The sequence below is a fragment of the Thermobia domestica genome, chromosome 4 (genome assembly GCF_964235325.1).
Source record: "Thermobia domestica chromosome 4, izTheDome1.hap1.1, whole genome shotgun sequence".
Taxonomy (NCBI): domain Eukaryota; kingdom Metazoa; phylum Arthropoda; class Insecta; order Zygentoma; family Lepismatidae; genus Thermobia; species Thermobia domestica.
Genome location: NC_137457.1, coordinates 8,787,696 through 8,807,052, shown reverse-complemented (window position 1 = coordinate 8,807,052; position 19,357 = coordinate 8,787,696). Strand labels below are relative to the sequence as shown.

Sequence of the window (19,357 nt, the reverse complement as noted above, 5' to 3'; positions counted from 1 at the left end):
GACCTGTTAATATTGATCCTAGATTATTGAAGGTATCCACTTTATCAATAGCATTATTTGATATTTTAATTCGTCCATAATTTGCAGTATTACTATCCCAACTAGCTTCCATGTACTTAGTTTCTCTAGATTTACTTCTAAATCCATGTCCCCGCAAGAGTTTAATATGACTCTGCATTTCTTTATATTGTCCCATATCATCCCCTATTATATTTATAAAATAACCTGGTAAATACCATTCAGCTCTAGGCGCTAATTGCTGGCTTTGATTCTCCTTATATTGTACTCTAGTACAAAGTAGGATAATATTCTTGAAAAGGCATCTCCTTGTTTTAGACCCATTACGAAATGAAATCTCATGGATAAGAATTTTCCTACTCTGCCTTTACTTTGAGATTCATTTAAACATGTCTTAATTAATCTTATAACCTTTTTCTATATTTCAAATTCTGTTAGAACGTTGTAAAATGTCCCGCTCCTAACAGAGTCTAGGCCTTTCCAAACTTAATAAATAATTGATAAACTAGGACATTATATCCCCACTTCTTTTCGAGTATTTGTTGAATGGCAAATATTCGGTTGATCAAATATAATGTCCCGCTCTTAACAGAGTCTAGGCCTTTCCAAAATCAATAAATAATTGATAAACTAGGACAATATATTCCCACTTCTTTTCGAGTATTTGTTGAATGGGAAATATTCGGTTGATCAATTTCGCTTAAATTTGCACTGGTAGTCTCCAAAAGTTTCATCTAAATATGAAGTCAATCTCGCTGACAAAATGTTTGATGGCATTTTATAGGATTTAAACAGGAGACAAATGCCTCGATATACATTACAATCAATAATAATAATAATAATAATAATAATAATAATAATAATAATAATAATAATAATGATGATGATGATTTAGTATCTACATTTACCCGCAATTTATATGTTTTATTTATTTATTTATTTATTTATTTATTTATGACTTCTTTTACGTGGCGAAGTTAAGGCTCTGCAGCCTTCTCCGAGCACTTAACCACGTGCATACATTATGTATTTTTTTTTTAAAAAAAAAAAAAAGTACCAATATATAGAAAATATTAACAATTACAATAAGAAAAGTACTGAACCGCATAAAAAGAGAATATAGAAATACTACTTAAAATTAAAAAAATGGTTAAACACTTCAAAAACAAAAATTGAAAATAACATACAATAGAGGAAACAAAATAACATGGAGAAAACCTAAATTGCATATTGCCTATAGCGGTAAAAGAAGTATGAATATATAAGCTGTACAAATTAGCATAGGTTACCTATTAGTTGTGTGTTCATATGTGGGTTATTAATAGTCTGGTAAAACGAAGATGCCTCATGTGCTACCAGTATCCTTATCTTTATTTAAGAGAAGGGAATTTACAGATTTTTTAAATTTGGCAACTGTGGAAACGTTGTGTGTTAATTGAGGTAAACTGTTCCAGAGGCGTGTAGTACTTACTGTGAAGGATTTTGAGTATGAATCAGAATTGTGACTGGGTATGGAGAGCAAGAAATTATATTGTGATCTTGTGCTTCTAGTATGAAAGTCAGATAAATATAAAAATCTACGGGCTAGATACGATGGTTCTGACGTAGTCAGTATTTTGTACAATAGGGTAAGATTATGTAAATTTCTTCTTCCAGCTACCGTCAGCCATGACAGTTTTTTATAAAAAGATGTGAGATGTTTCCTGTAAGTTATATTGAAAATAAACCTAATGCAGGCATTTTCTACTCTTTGCAAGCGCTTTGATTGATTTTCTGTTAGATCAGAATAGACTGAGTCGCAATAGTCAAGATGTGGGAACACCAGTACCTTGACAAGTTTGATCTTCAAAGATATTGGTAAGAAATTTCTTAGTCGATTTAACGTATGCAGGGCACCAAATGCTCTCTTACAAACTATATTTATATGATCTGACCAGGAGAGATGTTGATTTAGTATGACTCCCAAATTTTTGACAGTTGTAGAGAATGGAATAACAGTATTGGACAATTTTATATTTGGGAGCTGATAGATATTAATAGAAGAAAGAATTCTTTGGGAGCCAATTAAGATGCACTGCGATTTTGTTGCATTTAATTTTAACCCATGTGCCGTAGACCAGTCACTGATTTTGCTTAACTCGGTATTTATTTTCTCAATCGCATTATTAATATCTTGTTGGGGAAAAGAAGCATATAACTGAAAATCATCAGCGTAAATGTGGTATTTACAATATGTGAGAATTTTAGGGAAATCATTAATGTAAAGGGCAAAGAGAAGGGGACCTAGTACGGTACCCTGCGGCACTCCACTGTTGATACAATGCCATGTCGATATGTGATCCTGATTGATCACTACTCTTTGTTTACGTTCGTGAAGGTAAGAATGAAACCATTTAACCACTGGTTCAGAAAAATTAAACAATAATGATAATTTCTGAAGTAATATGTCAAAATCAATCGTTTGAAATGCCTTACTATAGTCAAGTAGGGTAAGGAGCGTCAGTTTTCTGTTATCAATAGCCCATCTTATATCCTCCGTTACGTTTACTAGTGCAGTGCATTACGTTTACTAGTGTTTTCTGTTAAGTCCCTTGAATAGTCTAAAATCGTAGTTTTATTGTCATTAGCTTAAAGGATCTGAAGCTATAAAGAGCTAGGATGATGCGAAATTAATAACTTAGTTTAACTGACTTCTTTGATTTAGATGCATTTCTATCATCATCATCATCATCATCATCATAGGTGTTCTGCCATTATTGGTAGGCCAGATGCTGTAACTGAGAAGCTTCCATGCTCCACGATCTTCCGCTAACCTCTTCGTCTTAACTTACAATTGCTCTCTTTTGATATTGTCCAGTAATTGTAGTCTTCTTCGCTCTCTCCCTCTCTTTCCTGCTACCATACCCCCTAGCACGTCTCTCATGATACAGTTCCTTCTTAGGCAATGTCTCAACCAGGTTCTCTTCCTCTTCTTAATAAGATCTAACATTGTTATTTTCTTCTCTACCATTTCTAACAGTCTCTCATTGTTCTTCGCTTGACGCAGCTAATTCACTCCATTCTTCTCCACACTCACATATCGAAAGCCTCCAATTGTTTTTCATCACTATGGCGTAATGTCCAAAAGTACATTATGCATACATTATGACTCATATAGTACATTATTTCACACGAAACATTTTATGCGTCTTTTTCTCAATTCTTTATTCAAAATACCAAAAAACATACTTCACTTCTTCCTAAAGGATTTTTTGCCACTCCTATCCTTGCTTTTATTTCACTTTCACATTTCCTATCATTACTAATAATGCTACCCATGTATCCCAATACCCAATACCCAATTACATATCGAAAACTAGTTACCTGTTGTATTTGCTCCCCTTCTACTTCCATATTTTACACCGACACATTCGTTCCAATCACTATGGCTTTTGTCTTTCTATCATTTACAGTACAACCCCTCAAATCCGAACTAATTGGGGCTGAAGCCTGTTCGGATTTCGGGGGGTTCGGATTACCCGGGAAATAATATTACGTACTTATTTCGTCACTGAATTGGCGGTAAAACAACACTGAGGTTAGACAGGGTGGCCCAGTGGTCGAAAGGGCAGTGACCTTGACTGGCGAGTGTACACTCATGTCCAAAATGATTGTCGCATATCTATAACTGTCTTCTTGTAAGAATATAATTAGATAATGATTTTGAATAAGCATTAAGTCTTAAAAATGTTAAAACCTTAAAAAAACTAAATTTGTGTGATTAAATCTTTTTTTTTTTTTCATTTTCCAGCTGTAGTTATTTTTTTTCTCCTGAGAACGTGTTCGGATTTGCCGGGTTTTCGGATTTCCGGGGTTCGGATTTGAGGGGTTGTACTGTATTTCCATCCCATATTCTTCACTACCTTTTCTCAAGTTTTCTAGCATCTTATTTTCTCTTCAGATTCTGCAACAAGCGCCATATCATCTGCAAACAGCATACACCTAATTGTTCTATCTCCTACGGAAATGCCGTCTCCAATTTGTAGGTTCCTTTTCACTATCACTTCTAGATAGATATTAAATAATGTAGAGGAGAAACAGCATTCCTGAACAGAACAGAACTCCCCTTCCAATTGCACTTTTTTCTGTCAATTTCTCCCCTATTCTAATACTTACTTATTGATTCAAATGTAAGTTTCTTATGTTTAAGAGGCGCTAAATATATAAATGAGGTAAGGATAATATACTGTAAGCTTGCTTTTACCTCTCTTCTTGGTTGCGGCTGTTCCTGATCCACTTGCAGTTGCTGAACCATTGCCATTTGATGATGCACTTCCGGAACCAGACGCAGAAGCTTCACCATCTATAAAATTGTTTAATTTAGTAAGTAGCACAAGAACATTAGTATCAAAAAGTTATAGTATTCATTTTTAGTATCATAAGATTATTTTTCTATGATTGACATCTCCATCATTGTTATATATATATATATATATATATATAGTGGCTGATCCAAGGGGGTCTATATGGGCTATAACCCCACTTGACGCTCAGGTATACACTGCATAAAATGGGCTTCGTTCCTACTTTACACCAGGGGCGGGTCCAGGGGGGGCGATCGGGGCGATCGCCCCCCCCCCAGAAGAGGAAACTTTCTTATTTTACATATATAAATAAAACCCATCCCAAAGTTTGAAGCCCTTAAAAGTAGCAGTATGACAACCCACCGCCCCTCCCATAAGTCGGTCCTGGATCCGCCCCTGCTTTACACTGGATAAAACTGCGAACTATGGTTTAGCCGCTCCCTTGATCTTATTCTGGATCCGCCACTGTATATATATATATACGGTGTTACAAAAATGTAGGAGTAGACTCCTCACATCAAAATAAGAAAAAAGTTCATATGGACCTGTGCTCAATAGTGGATTCTTTCGGGGTTATAGGGTGTCGGAAACGTAAAATAAGTGTACTTTATAAGCTCATAGCTCCACTACTATAGGACCTATCGTAGTCAGGTCAAAACTTCACTGAGGAAGTGGTATGGGTCAAACGATGGCGAAAATGGTTGCTCGACTATCTGCGAAAATTATACAAATTATAGTGTAATGAACCTTGTATATCGAAAGATCAATAACATCATTCATATTGTTGTACGAATAAGTGTTCCTCAATGGAGGCTATCTTTGTTGTCGGTGGAGTGCCAATTTTTGCATTTTCAAGCGTTTTCAAAAACTACAATTGCTCAGGACGTACGAATCAGACGAACAGAAAACGAAAACGAATCTGTAGAGGAGAAACTGAGGTGCACGGAGGAGACATATTCTTGCTTCTAAATAAACATACAAGTTTGCAAACCAAACATTAAATCACTAGAAAAAGTACAAAAATTTACACTTTTAAAGGGGCCGTAATTTGGAATGGCATAAAGCGGAGGGTTCATAAGTTCACGGCTGAATACTATTGTATGTAAAGAGTCTGCAGAAATATCCACACCTATGATACTACTGGCGTCATAGATTTATGGGGGTCCAAAAGTTAAAGTTTGTGATTTTGTTGCCATGTTTGGGGCGTAATATCTCAGGAGAGCAAAGAGCTAAAAATTGCTGCTTTCGCAACAAAGTAATTCTGTATGTGAATAAACTATTGCAAAAAATTCATGGCTCATATTACATAGAGAAAAAAGTAAGCATACAGTAAAAACGAGAAGGATGCAGGTGCGTGACGATGGTCATAGTCCCGAAAAATTTAAATGTTTTGATATGTTTCATGCTAGATCTCAAAAACTATGCATGTTATCAGCAATTAGTTTCGCTTTTGTTTGTGTTCAGTTGTGTAACAGCTTGCGAGTGGCCTTTGTTCCGTCTTTTCAGCCTCATCATCATTCCTACGTCTACATGGTAATGAGATAGGCCCCCCTTCCACCAACGATACCCATCGTCGAACCGGACCGCGGTATTACGGCACTTAATGTATCAGAAAAGTATAATTGATATCCAATCCTAGGTACAGAAGTTAATGTGCTCACAAAGTTGTGTTACGCCTATATATCCCATCCTGCTGAAAATGGCGTATTTGTTGAAAATATTTAAAATGATTTTTCTTTACATTCTCTTCTATACAATTACAACAATAGCTTTTAGTAGCTGTAATTACAAGTTCTGGCAAGTATACGATTTAAGCAATGTTGTGAACTTCAACAATGTTTATCATGTCTCCAGAATGGTTTAAGATATCGAAGTACTGTAAACGGGAAAATAATTTACACATACATTGCAATGCATACAAGTAACTAAATGTGATACTTATCTCAGCATTTTTTTCGAAATAAAGGCTTTCAAAAAAATTCAAGCCCTGCTAACTTCGTTCCTATTCATTCGAAACAAGTCATACCATGGCCATGGTATTCAACACTAAAGTAATTTCAATGTGCATTATCTTGTGCGTCTTCGTTATGCTGTATTTGTGTTAGAGACTTCGAAACTTTGGATGTTTGTGATACTATAATATCCTTAGTTTGCAACACTGAATAATAAAGGTAATATCTTAAGTTTACGTTTTACACGTTGATTTGAAATATATAATAAAATGACGTAGTGTCATTTGAAATCAATAACTTCATATTGGGCTGGCAACACTGTTAGTTGGGTCTTTCTGTTTAATACATACATAGATGTTCCCCTTTTTATACTTGCTTCGTGCCAAGTTTCTCCTTTCTCGCTCTTTTGGTTTGTCCGTTATAGTGCATGGTCAAGTTAAATTGTCCAACCTGTAGACGTGGCAGTGATTATGGAGCTAGAAACGTTGAACAAGCGACACTCGCAAGATTTTGTATAACTGAACAAAGAAAACCGGGAGTAATTGCTGAATCATGCGTAGGTTTTGAGATCTAGCATGAAACATATCAAAACATTTAAATTTTGCCGGGCTACGATCACCTTCATGCGCGTGCTTTCTTCGCGTTTTTACCATGCGCTCTTTTTTTTTTTTTTTTTTTTTTAAGTAATATCAGTCATGGTTTTCTTGCAATAGTTTATTCACCTACAGAATTACTTTGTGGCATAAGCAGCAACTTTTAGCACTTTGCTCTCCTGAGATATTACGCCCCAAAAATGGTATCAAAATCACAAACTTCAACTTTCGGACCTTCAAAACTCTACGGCTGTGGATATTTCTACAGACTCTCTACATACAATAGTATTCAACAGAAAACTTATGAATTCCCCACTTTATTCCATTCCAAAATCCAACTTCTTTTAAAAGTGTAATTTTCTGTACTTTGTCCAGAGATTTCATGTATTGGTTTGTAACCTTGCATATTTATTTAGAAGCGAGAATATGTATTCTTCGTATACCTCAGTCCCTTCTCTAAAGTTCGATTCTATGTTTGTGTGTGTGTGTGTGTGTGTGTGTGTGTGTGTGTGTTGGTATGATACGTACGTCCTGAGCAACTGTAATTTTCGTAAACGCTTCAAATGACAAGAAATGGCACTCAACGGACAACAAACATGGTCGGCATTCTGGAACTCTTGTACATACGACAACGTGAATAGTGTTACTGATCTCATACACAAAGTTCATCACACTCAAATTTTTACAATTTCCGCAGATGGTCGAGCAACCACCTCTGGACCACTTTATATGGATTGACCCGTATGTGAGTTATCCTAATATCCAAGTTTAGGAATGCTACAGTACTCGTACACCAATTATTAGAGACGTAGGTACGCAGTGGTCATGTACTCACAAACAGCTTCTCTGAAACTAATTATCCAAGTACCGGAGATTCTGAAAGATGGATATTTATATAATTCACTACCAGTTTCTCAGTGACGTCTTGACCCGACTACGATAGATCCCATAGTAGTTGAGCTACGAACTTTTAAAGTTCACTTATTTTACGTTTTTGGCACCCCATAACTCCGAAACCATCCACTTTTGGGCACAGGTCCATATGAACGTTTTTCTTATTTTGATGTGAGAAATCTATTCTCAAAATATTGTGACACGTTTTAGTAACACCCTATATATATATATATATATATATATATATATATATATATATATATATATACAGGGTGTTTAATAAGTAATGGTCATAAATTAAACCGTAGATAGTACACGCCAAAACTAACAAAAAAGTCTTAGTAAACATGTGTCCGCAAACGCTTCGTAACGGAGATAGGGGCTGTCGAAATTGTGGGAAAATGAAGTTGGCTTGCATGTTCTACCAGTGTTCCTTTCGGGCATTCCATTCATTTTCGCGCATTGTTTGTTTTACCTTTGTATTGCTACAGTAAAGGACTACTCTGTACATGTGCATTCGTCTTAGGAATGTGCTCTGAAGTAGTTCACAACATGCACCACCACCTTTCTTCGATTGACTCTCTCATTTCCTGCTGGTTATGCAACCACATACCACCCGGCACGTAAACATTGTCCGCCATTTTGTATCTTTTCGAGCTTTTGACCTGGTACCATGACTTATGAATTACTGGTGGATAGACTCGCCCTCGATGTTCATCTCAAGCCCCCTTTCCTTTGACAATTTTCCGGGAATCCCTCCGTTTCTTTGGGGAATCCCTTGCGCGCGCATTGCAGAGTTATCAACCATGCATTTCTGCAAAGCGCAGGTCTGACTTCGATATTCATTCATTAGACCGCCCTCTGTCCGATTCATACTTTTTGAGATATTCGTCTCTAAACTCCATTTTCCCACACTTTCGGCAGCCCTTATCTCCGTTACGAAGCGTTTGCGGACACATGTTTACTAAGACTTTTTTGTTAGTTTTGGCGTGTACTATCTACGGTTTAATTTATGACCATTACTTATTAAACACCCTGTATATATATATATATATATATATATATATATATATATATATATATATATATAATATTACAGCAAAGACAGCAAAGTAAGACAAAATGTTTATATGGAAACATTGGGAAAAGCGCATTGTTTTAGAGCTACAAGTGCCGAAAATTGTCGATGAGGTAAATTTTAACATGCACTAATTTGAATTTGAGAATTGGTTTAAATATAGTCACGTAACTATTAACCCTAGAAACCTTTTCGTTGGCGTATATAATCTCCTTGGAAGGATTAACGATTCCGTGGTAACCAATACTTACAAAACATGTGACTACATACTTCAAAGTTTAAATATACAAAGCTTTCGATTCCGAAACGGTTTATCGACGAAATATTAAAACATCTTGACACAAGTATGGAAACCAAAGTATGTATTTTAGTAGTATGTATTTTAAGTGTCGCTGAGTGGTTCAAACTATGTTCCCTAATACTACTAACGTTTTCCAACCGTATATATTATATATTCCAACCATTTTTATTATTGCTTTATTTTTATTGTATAATAGTGTTTACAGAAAATATTAAAAAGGTGTTTTATTATTATTAGGTTCAAATTATGTAATTTTTGGCTGTGAGGTTGAGGACAGGATTTTTACAGAGCTCCGAAGCATTCTAAGCAGAGTGCCGAAGGAAGCCTTAATGCTCTGAAACATGCAGTGGGGGGTTAATACACGGTTACCGTAACCTAAGCTAACCTAACCTAACCTAACAGAACCCCGAACCAGGCTAAGCTAGAAGGAAAGTAACACCCAAGAGTTTTGTGCAAATTGGAGGCTCTGGGGTATAATCCTTTGAAGCAAGCAGTAGGAGGGAAATAAGAGAACAGATATTATTTTGCTGACTCTTGTTGAATTTATAGGCTTTTAAGGTGGTGGTGGCACTACTGCTGTTAGTCTTAGTTATCAGCTATTTCTTTCCTCCTGGTCTAGCCTTCTTAGATGCTCTGTTAAAAATCCTACCTCGGTTGCTTAGTCTGCTTCGGGGCTCTGTAACTTCTAACCTCGTCACTTCTTGCTTTGGAACATTGAAGTTTCCTTCGCCATTCTACTTAGCCTGCTTCGAGGTTCTGTGAACATCCTTTCCTCAGCCTCACAATCAAAAATTACCTAATTTCAACCTAATAAATTAAAAAACACACTTTTGTAGTATTTTCTGTAAATACTGTTATATAGTGAAATTTATAAAGTAAACCGGTAGTAAAAGTCATTATATATATATATATATATATATATATATATATATATATATATATATATATATATATATATATATATATATATATATATATATATATATATATATATATGCAGGGTGGACAGTTTATCTTTATACTCTTTTGTAACCTTTAAACTAATTAACAAGATCGTTGAAATTTCATATTATACAAATATTGACACGGAAACAAATAGATAGACCCATATTTAAGTATTTTACGTTCCTGGACTCAAGAAAAGTTTACTTGATCCTTACTTGTTAGTGTATAATTATGTGAAATCAAAAACAACATTAAAATTGACAAAAGACAAACATTATGTGTGTCTCTATGACACAAAATAAAAACAAAAATCACTAACACTGACAATAATACTAGTCTGCAGAAAACTTCGTAACGTGAAAACCCCATAACGTTATGAGCATTTTTAAAATATAGATCTCCCTTAAATTTCTCTCCTCTCATGGATTGCCTTTTTTTCTTGAGGGAACTATACTTCAATCTTAATTTTCTAAAATACATAACCCTTGGAAATTTGCCGCTCTGATTCCAGAACCCTAAATACGGATTTGCCTGTAGACAATGTCGACTTTCTTCTCGTGCGGTTGTCAACACATTCTGAGCTCCATCACGACTAAATGGCTAGTATAGAGGGTGGGAGGCCCAGTTTCGGGAGCACCTGTGACTTAAGCTGTAGATCCATGTTTCAAATAGCCTGGCTGCTAAATGAGTCAACCCAATCAATATACACTCGACATTACCAGCAAGTTTTAAATCAGCTTTAAAAGTGTATCATCTTCAACATCATAGTGATCGCCGGTCCATGCTTAGCATTGAACTTATCCGCAAAATGCAGCAGCTACCAAAACAAGAAGGGAAAAATTATCTAAAATAGATCTTGTTTGCTTAAAATCACCTGTGTAAAGGAGTAAAATGCATTTATTAAAACTGAATATATAGATATTTGTACAGTACTGCTTGAATTGTCTCATCAAGCTTTTTTGCTTTGCACTAGTGATAAACTTCCTAATGTTACTCCCGAGTTCAATTGTTCTTGGCCTCAATTATTGAGCACGAGTAGTTGTGAGGAGCAGTACTCTTAGTGGATAGCAAGGTAGAGCTAGAGCGAGAATTAATGGAGCTAATGAACGCTAGAACTATTCTTATTAAAGATACCGAGTCGAAACTCGAACCAGTACGAGTTTGAGTTAGTATAAGCCTCATGGAAATTAGTAAGCGCACGCCCCAAATGAGCATAGTGACCCTGAGCTAGCACAATCCGAAATGGTACTCTGTTTCAAATTGCTATCTGCAAATTACAAGTGACCAGGAAATGGTATCACTGTTTCAGCCTATATTCAATGCGCATACGAGGCTAATACGGGTCTCATTGGGGAAGGTGAGCCCGAACTCGAACGAGTACTTGTCTGAGCTACTGATACCCTCATTGAAATTAGTGACCGCAGGCCCCAAATGAACATAAGGAGCTGAAATAATGTCCGGTTGTATATAGCCATCTGTAAATTGTAACCAGGAAACGATGTCGTTGTTTCAGCTTATAGTTAATGTGACTATATTTTTTCTCGGTAGACAGGTTGCCAAAACATTAAGTAGTTTTCTGGTTCAGCATACTGGAAATTAATTTATATTTTTAATAATATTATTTGACATATTTGATATATAATTTTGTATAAAGTACATTTGATATAAAATTTTGCTAAAATTCCTCATCTAGATGGAAAATAATCAAATAAATATAATATATAAAATATATATAAATATAAATAATCAAATAAATAAATAAATAAATAAATATAATAATATTAAGTTACTATTCTTACCTTCATCATTATTATCTAGAAGAAACAATTGTATAATATTCATAAACACATGACAGATTTATAGATATCAGAGATGATAGATCTTAAGTGTTATAGAAGCTACCTTAATTAAATGTTGATCTCAGAAGAATGAAGAAAAATGACACTTGATTGGTAACATCTGTATTAATTTGTCCTTGCTTCTCGATTTTACGTGAAGAAATCTATTTTAAAAGTTCCTGAAGTACACCTAAATTCTTCAACATCTGTCAATACAGAGTCTACTTAGTGGCAGCCCTTAAGACTAGTCCCCTTGATAAATATTATATTTATTATTATTATTATTATTATTATTATTATTATTATTATACGATATATTCGATAATTATTTAATGCAACAAGACTTAAATGCAGTAAACACGTGGTGTAGAAATAATTTTCTAAAAATTAATGATAAGAAAACAAAATTTATGTCATACACCAATAAAACTCAATGTTATGTCAGTAAATATGAGGTCAACGGTGTAAAAATTGAGAACGTAAGCATTATTAAAGACCTACGTATTACATTTGACAGTCCGTTAAAGTTTTCTAATCATAAAAAAATTGTATTGTACAAGGTGCCAGAAGGATAATATATTTTATTTTTAAACAGTGGCCTGTATTTCAAAGAGATAAAACGTATGTATTTCTATATAAATTACTTGTAAGACCAAAATTAGAATTTGGTTCGATAATTTGGAACAGCATTTCTAAAACTTTGACAAACAAGATTGAATCTGTGCAAAAATGTTTTATTCGACTGCTATGTTTTAAAATGAAAATGAGCTATTACTCACATAGTTATGAATATTAGATTGATTATTGGGGTTTAGAAAGTCTTATGAATAGACGAAAAAAAAATCGACAGAGTATGCATGCAAAAAATACTAGATAACATTTATATCAGTGAATATTGTTTACAAAATATAGGTTTTAAAGTGCCAAATCATAGCATAAGAAATACCATGATTTTAGTTCCTCTGAATTTGAAATGTGAAATTTTAAAAAGATTGACATATTCTTTAAGCTCATTTTAGACTTATTGTATCAAACAATGTGAAAGTTTTATGTGATCTGGCTGATAGTTTTTAATCAATGACGTTTATAAACATTAAGCCAAATGTAATTTTATGACTGCTGTTCTTAGCTTCTTGTTGTTTTAGATGGATGGAAAACTTGATAAGTTTTACTGCGTTGACAAGGAATTATTTCTGCTTAGCTGACTTTTATCTACATTGTGCTTTATATTAGTACCCTTCTTTTTATTGTTTTCTTTCTTATTATTTATTTTTAGTAGTATTATTATTCCATCACATACACTGATACCAAGTGCTGTATGTTTGCCAAAAGCTGTTCGCGGCACTAAAATAAAGATTATTATTATTATTATTATTATTATTATTATTATTATTATTATTATTATTATTATTATTATTATTATTATTATTATTATTATTATTATTATGCTATGCAGTATATGACGAGTTTGAATTTTAAATTGTATACTGATCTTTTAAATACACGACTATTACATTTTATTGTAGAACATTTTTAAATTTATACGAATTCAAAGATCAATAGGATAAACAGTACAACTGTGACGATTCCCGTATGGATAACATTAAAATTGTTCCTATTGTTGATCAATAGAGTGAATGGAAAATACAACCACACTTGTGCACTAGTCTTAAATAGCTTGAGTTCTTCACCATGAAAATTCTTTCTGACAAATGTAGTTTCAATAGAATAACTTATTGTCTGTTTTCTCAACCCATGGAAGAGCCTTCTACAATACATGTCAGAATGGTCCCTACTTGACCATGTACTATTATACGTGAAATATGGAAATAAAATTTCTTCTACAAATTACAATCCCTCCACTGCTTTCGGTTCTCTACATCTTGACTTCAAAACTTTATTCAAGTTTGATACGTGTAAGAGAAAATGGAATACTAGCTACCTAACTGCTTACCAGGTTTTTCTCAAATATTTCGTGGTATTTGCACGCATAAAGAATCTTTATAAGATTTACGACTGTCGTGAAAAATCTTACTCTCGCACTGACCCTGTGATTAAGAGTTGTCATATAACTTTATACGGAGCGTTCAAAAAGTCTCTATACACCTGAATTGTGGCAAGTCAAAGTTTGGAGGCTCATGGGGGACATTTCCAACATTTGCTGTGAAAATGTGTGTTAAAATGTGTGTGTATATGCTACGCCCTGTACATAGTGCTTTTATGCCATAAAATATAATAAATTTTGAGTAAAATAATTTTCTCGTTGCTTTGAATATGTGACAATTCAGGCATATAGAGGCTTTTTGAACGCTCTGTATTTTGCGCAATTCAATGACTCTATATTATTTATTTTGCGCAATAGATTCTTATTATTTTTTGGAAATTCTTCAGTTGACAGTCCATAAATTTCTAACTCTTACGCAACCTTTTAATGTCTAATTTCTTTCTTTAACTCCCCAATCATCTGAAAAACATTTCGTTCTAAGAAGCTATTGTGTGTACCAAAAATGAAATGGGAAATGTGAGGGACATAATCTAATGATGGGGGCCGTGGTGGCTCAGTGGTAGAGCGTTCACCTCTGGTGCATGGATTAATTGGTTCAATCTCAGCTAGTGCCAAGTGAAGTCTGTGGTGGACAAACACCGTGCGCGCGGGTTTTCTCGGGGTTCTTCCGTTTCCTCCCACTTTCTTCATTGTACCATTTCATTCATTTCTCATCATCACCGTGTCCTTTAACCTACTCAGCATAACCGTGGGACGTAAAATTCAAAGATTTCATTTAATTTCGTTTCATAATCTACTGATATAAAAAAAAAATAATGGCTTTGAGGAGAGTGGTGTCTTGCGTGAAGGAATCGAGTAACGATAGGTTTTCCTTAATTTGCCCCATTGATACAGAAAGAGACTTGTTTTCAATTTGTTAAAAAAATCCTGGTCCTAATGAGTCGCCATTCAGCACTTTTTTTTTTTTTTTTTTGTTTCAGTGAATTTTGTGATTACCGTTTCCAAAAAAATTCCCTTTTAATCACTACAAGCACCAGTGGCGGCCGGTGGGTTGTGGTTTCGGGTGTTGCAGTACGAACGATCGGAGACAGAAGATATAAAGTGGACGCATTGACAAATTAGCATAAATTTAGATGCAAATGCTATGTGACATGTTCAATTAAAGAAATATCTGTTTTTAAAAAATAAAAAATGCAGAACATTTAATCCGATTAATCACCTTATTTAATTAGTAAGTTCATTCTTCTCTCTTTGATTGGAACAAATCTGCCTAATACATGCTGGTTGAACTCTAGTATTCTTATTGTCAGGTCTTTTTCGATGGAAAGCATAACCAATGGTGATAACCTTTCTTGGGTACATTCAATTTCTTGAAAATGTCAATTCTTTTTGATGTGAAAAAGAACTTTTCTTCTTTTACTGACGTCATAGGTACAGTTAATATTAATTGCAGAAGCTTTGTAGATTCACTAAATATTTTTTCTAGATTTTTGTGAACAATTCATTCTAGCAAACTCAGTCCCTGACAATGATCCGAATTCCTCTTCAGTGTAGACTGAAGAGAGTTCGTAGTAGAGATTAATGTTACAAAAAAAATGTACATTGAACACGCTTTATTCACAATTTATCTAGGAAAATTTCAAATAAATTGTGGAAATGTACCTAGTGCATACAACATTACTGCTATAAGATGTCCTGTAAACTTAAAGGTTTTTTTTTCGAACACTCTCCTGAATTGCACTTTGCTTGTTTTGTCCAAGCCTTAATTGTAAGTTTTTCCTCAGTTGAAAGCTGGGCAATTTTTTTTTTTTTTTTTTTTTTGTAAGTTATTTACAGAAGTCATGATATGCAATTCATTCAGAATTTGTAGGTTATGTACAGAATTAAAGCACACACAATAAAATTAAATCTAATAACTAATAACCAAAACAGCTGATCCAAAAGAGATACTAGTATATGAATTGCGAATGTCACATATTCATACATAGGGCTGTAAACTGGCCGGCTTTTCATTGGCCTGGCCGGAAAAATTGATGTTATTTTGATTAAAGCCGGTGAGGGGTACAAACTTCTCACCAGCCCCTTTATAACAGTTTTTTTTTTTTTTCAAATTTGTATCTAGCTCGAAGTATAGATATTGAAAAGTAGCTGTCATTCTGTAAACTCAAAACTGTTACCTTTCACCATGTATCAATGATTAATATATTTTGTTCACCTGTTTAGAAAATTTTAGAGAGATGACAGGGACTGTATCAGGGAAAATTTGAAATTTACTTTCAAGGAATTTTATACATTTATTAAGAGTGGAAAAGGACTTCTTAAAGCAATTTCCTATAGTTGAAGTAGAGACTATATGTTTAAAGAGTGAATTTCATTTTCCAAATCCGAAATTGTCACGTAAAGATTATTATACTTTTGTTCATTTGTTTCGATAATTTTAAAGAAATGGTAGTTACTGGTAAATACAATAAATTGATCAATGCCGATTGATCAATTTCAGTTTCTCATTTATAGCACAATGTATCTATTAAGCTTATTTGTGAATGTTCTAAGGACATACAGAATATATGTGTTAATGCACTTTCGTTCACGATAGTACATTTCCTTTTCATGGATAGGTCCGAACAGAGATACTTCACGCTGAGACCTATATCACAGAGAATTTTGAGGAAGTGTCGTTTTTTTTTTATTTTACAGAGTTGGCAACCCTATTCATATATCAACACACACACTTGAGCGTAAAAGAAAAAAGGAACTACATTCCAAATCATCCGTCTTGGTTATTACGCAATGCACGAACACAATATACTTCCACATGAGGCGAAACATTGTTTATCAACGTTCTGGAAAGCAACCTTGAAACCCGCCAGATATAGGAACAACATATTAACTGGGAGGGGTCCAAAGTATTTGAGGAAGGTCCAATACGTCTACGTAATAACGAACCTGTCTTTTACTGTACCCGAAAAGATAAGTAATTCTTAATTACTGTCACCTATATTTTTAGAAAAAATGATAGAACGATTATTTCTATAAGAAAAGAAAGAGTACATGATGAGGCGTAAAATAAAATATTTAGCTTACATCAATCATTTCTCTGTTAAACAAGTATAGTTCATTAAGAAAGTCTACAAATGCTAGTCGAGTTTCGAAATTTTGGGAAGGTCCGGACCCGGTGGACCCCCCTCGTTGCTACGCCTCTGAGCATTGCTAACTAGTCCCAAATTCAATGTGGCGTTCCCCACCATACAGTTCTATCAAGAGTATAAAATATACTTATTTCATAAAAGAAATATGTATATACTAAAATACTATCCACAGAGGAGGGGGGGATTCTGCATATTGACTTATTAATATTTGGTTCACAAATTACTGTAGAAGAAATTTTCATTGTCTATATAAGCTAAGAATTAACTTGTAAATGCGGATCTACTTTCATTTGATTTCTGCTCTACTATATATTTTCTTTTTTATTTTGTAATTCTGCTATCACTTTTTTTATTTGTCATTATATTGATTTGCTTCAGTATAAGTACCGAAATTTAAAAATATGAATGCATAAAAACAAATTCTATTTGTTAATGGCTAGTGAAATAAAATTCAGAAAGCTTATTTAGCGCGAAAAACTTTCTCATTCACTGGAAACCGTGCTGTGTTGCAGAAGCACTGCAACGACCAGACCCTTTAACTTCTGAGATAGGGGAAAGGAGACTTAACATTTGCTCCAATTCCCGCGCTGAAGGAATCTGGTCGTTGCATGCTCGCTGCAACACAATATAAATTAGAGACTCTGTGACGGATTATTTTTTGCTTTTCAAAACGGATTAACGAAACGGACAGTTAGAGAAGTAAAAAAAAAATATGTTATTTAAAGTATATATGGGAGTATTAGAAGGTATTTGTTCTGTTCTTTACTACTATTGCTAATAATATTTTTTTCTTGAAATACTTTGGTCGTTGCGCAACGCTGCAACACTAACATTAGCCGCCACTGACAAGCACATGACATACTTTCAGAGATTGTTAAAGATGAAACATCAGAAGTGATATAATAAAGATCAAGGCATTGATAGAAACTTTCTTTTTAAATTTTGTATGCCATCGTATAGAATATTCCATGTATCCCATTTTGTATCCAACTTATAAACATATTCATATTTTGCGTTTACAGAGCAGTATTGTTAAAACCTAATAAGTTATAAACATAATTTAGTTTTGATTCCACCTAGATTCCTGCTTGACGAATAGAAATTAGCTTATTATTCTTGGTTTTTTTTTAAAATTATTTTGCCTTTAATTTATTCCTTTAAAGTTAGTTGAAAAATTAAAACATTACAATTCCACCAATCTTACCTTCATCGTCGTCACCGCCCTCTTTGTCTTTATCGTCATCTCCTGGAGAAAACAAAATCACGGAAAATTGTATTAATTGTTATGTAAATGTTAACTGAAGTTCAGTTCAGACATAGCAAATGTAAATAAGTATATAATTAGGGAACTAATCAACATTATGTTCCACAGAATCTCTCGTGCTCATTCGATAAGTTCATAATAAATTGACAAATATATTAAGAAATATAGTGCTTTTATTCAAACTTATCTTCTGCATTTGACAGTTATTTCATGTAGTTGTGATATTAATCAATTTTGCTTTCAAGCTAAAACGGCATATGCTATCATATTCTTATTATGTTACCGAAATATTCCTAATATATTAACTATTTTAGTTGGGATTATTAGTGGTTTTATTTGAATTTACTCTCAGATACATAATCTCAATAATATAACAAGTCTCAATAATATAACTGTTTACTTCCCTCTTTTTAATATTAATATTGTAATGTCTCTTGATAGAGTCAATAATAGTCCGGGATTAGGCTTTTACCAGTTTTATTATGAAAATGACCCTGTATCGAATAATAATAAAGTTTCTTTGTAAAGATATAAAGTAAATATTTCGATATTAGTTCTCAACACACGTAAAAGTGGCTTCGGTTGATGAAGGTTGGAATTACGTATGTAAGAGTAACCTTTTTACAAAATGTAACCTCCAGGATTCTACAGAGGAATCTTCACAACTATGGGAAACGGTTTATAAGGATCCTCCTTCTCCCAAAGCAGCACCCTAGAAGTGGATTGTGATTAGGAATCTCTTTCGTCCAATGCAGCTACCGAAGATTATATAAGTGGGAAAACTCCTTTGTTGAATGCAACCTCAGGAGCAGGGGTTTTAGGCTGAGTGACCAATGGTCAACTGATAATTTGATCCTCTCCTGGTCTTCTTTAATGAGTGACTTCTTAGCGATTCGTTCATCTTCGGATTTCACTGTGTCGTATCTTCTTGTTTCCTACCGAATTATCTGCTTTATAAACAACAGCAAGTGTTTTAA

At 34.0% G+C, this 19,357-nt stretch overlaps 1 protein-coding gene across 16 annotated transcripts in view; it reads right to left on the bottom strand.

The window, feature by feature from the left end:
• LOC145683702 (uncharacterized) overlaps positions 1-19,357 on the bottom strand; it is a 414,104-nt gene that overhangs the window by 356,607 nt on the left and 38,140 nt on the right. For 14 of the 16 annotated variants that reach the window (XM_081755116.1, XM_081755122.1, XM_081755125.1 and 11 more), the window contains 3 exons: positions 18,321-18,362; positions 11,924-11,938; positions 4,262-4,360 (listed from right to left, as the gene is read on the bottom strand). In XM_081755116.1, coding sequence (XP_081611242.1) covers positions 4,262-4,360; positions 11,924-11,938; positions 18,321-18,362 — 156 coding nt within the window. The remainder of the gene's footprint in view (positions 1-4,261; positions 4,361-11,923; positions 11,939-18,320; positions 18,363-19,357) is intronic. The other 2 variants (XM_081755119.1, XM_081755121.1) reach the window with 1 other exon arrangement.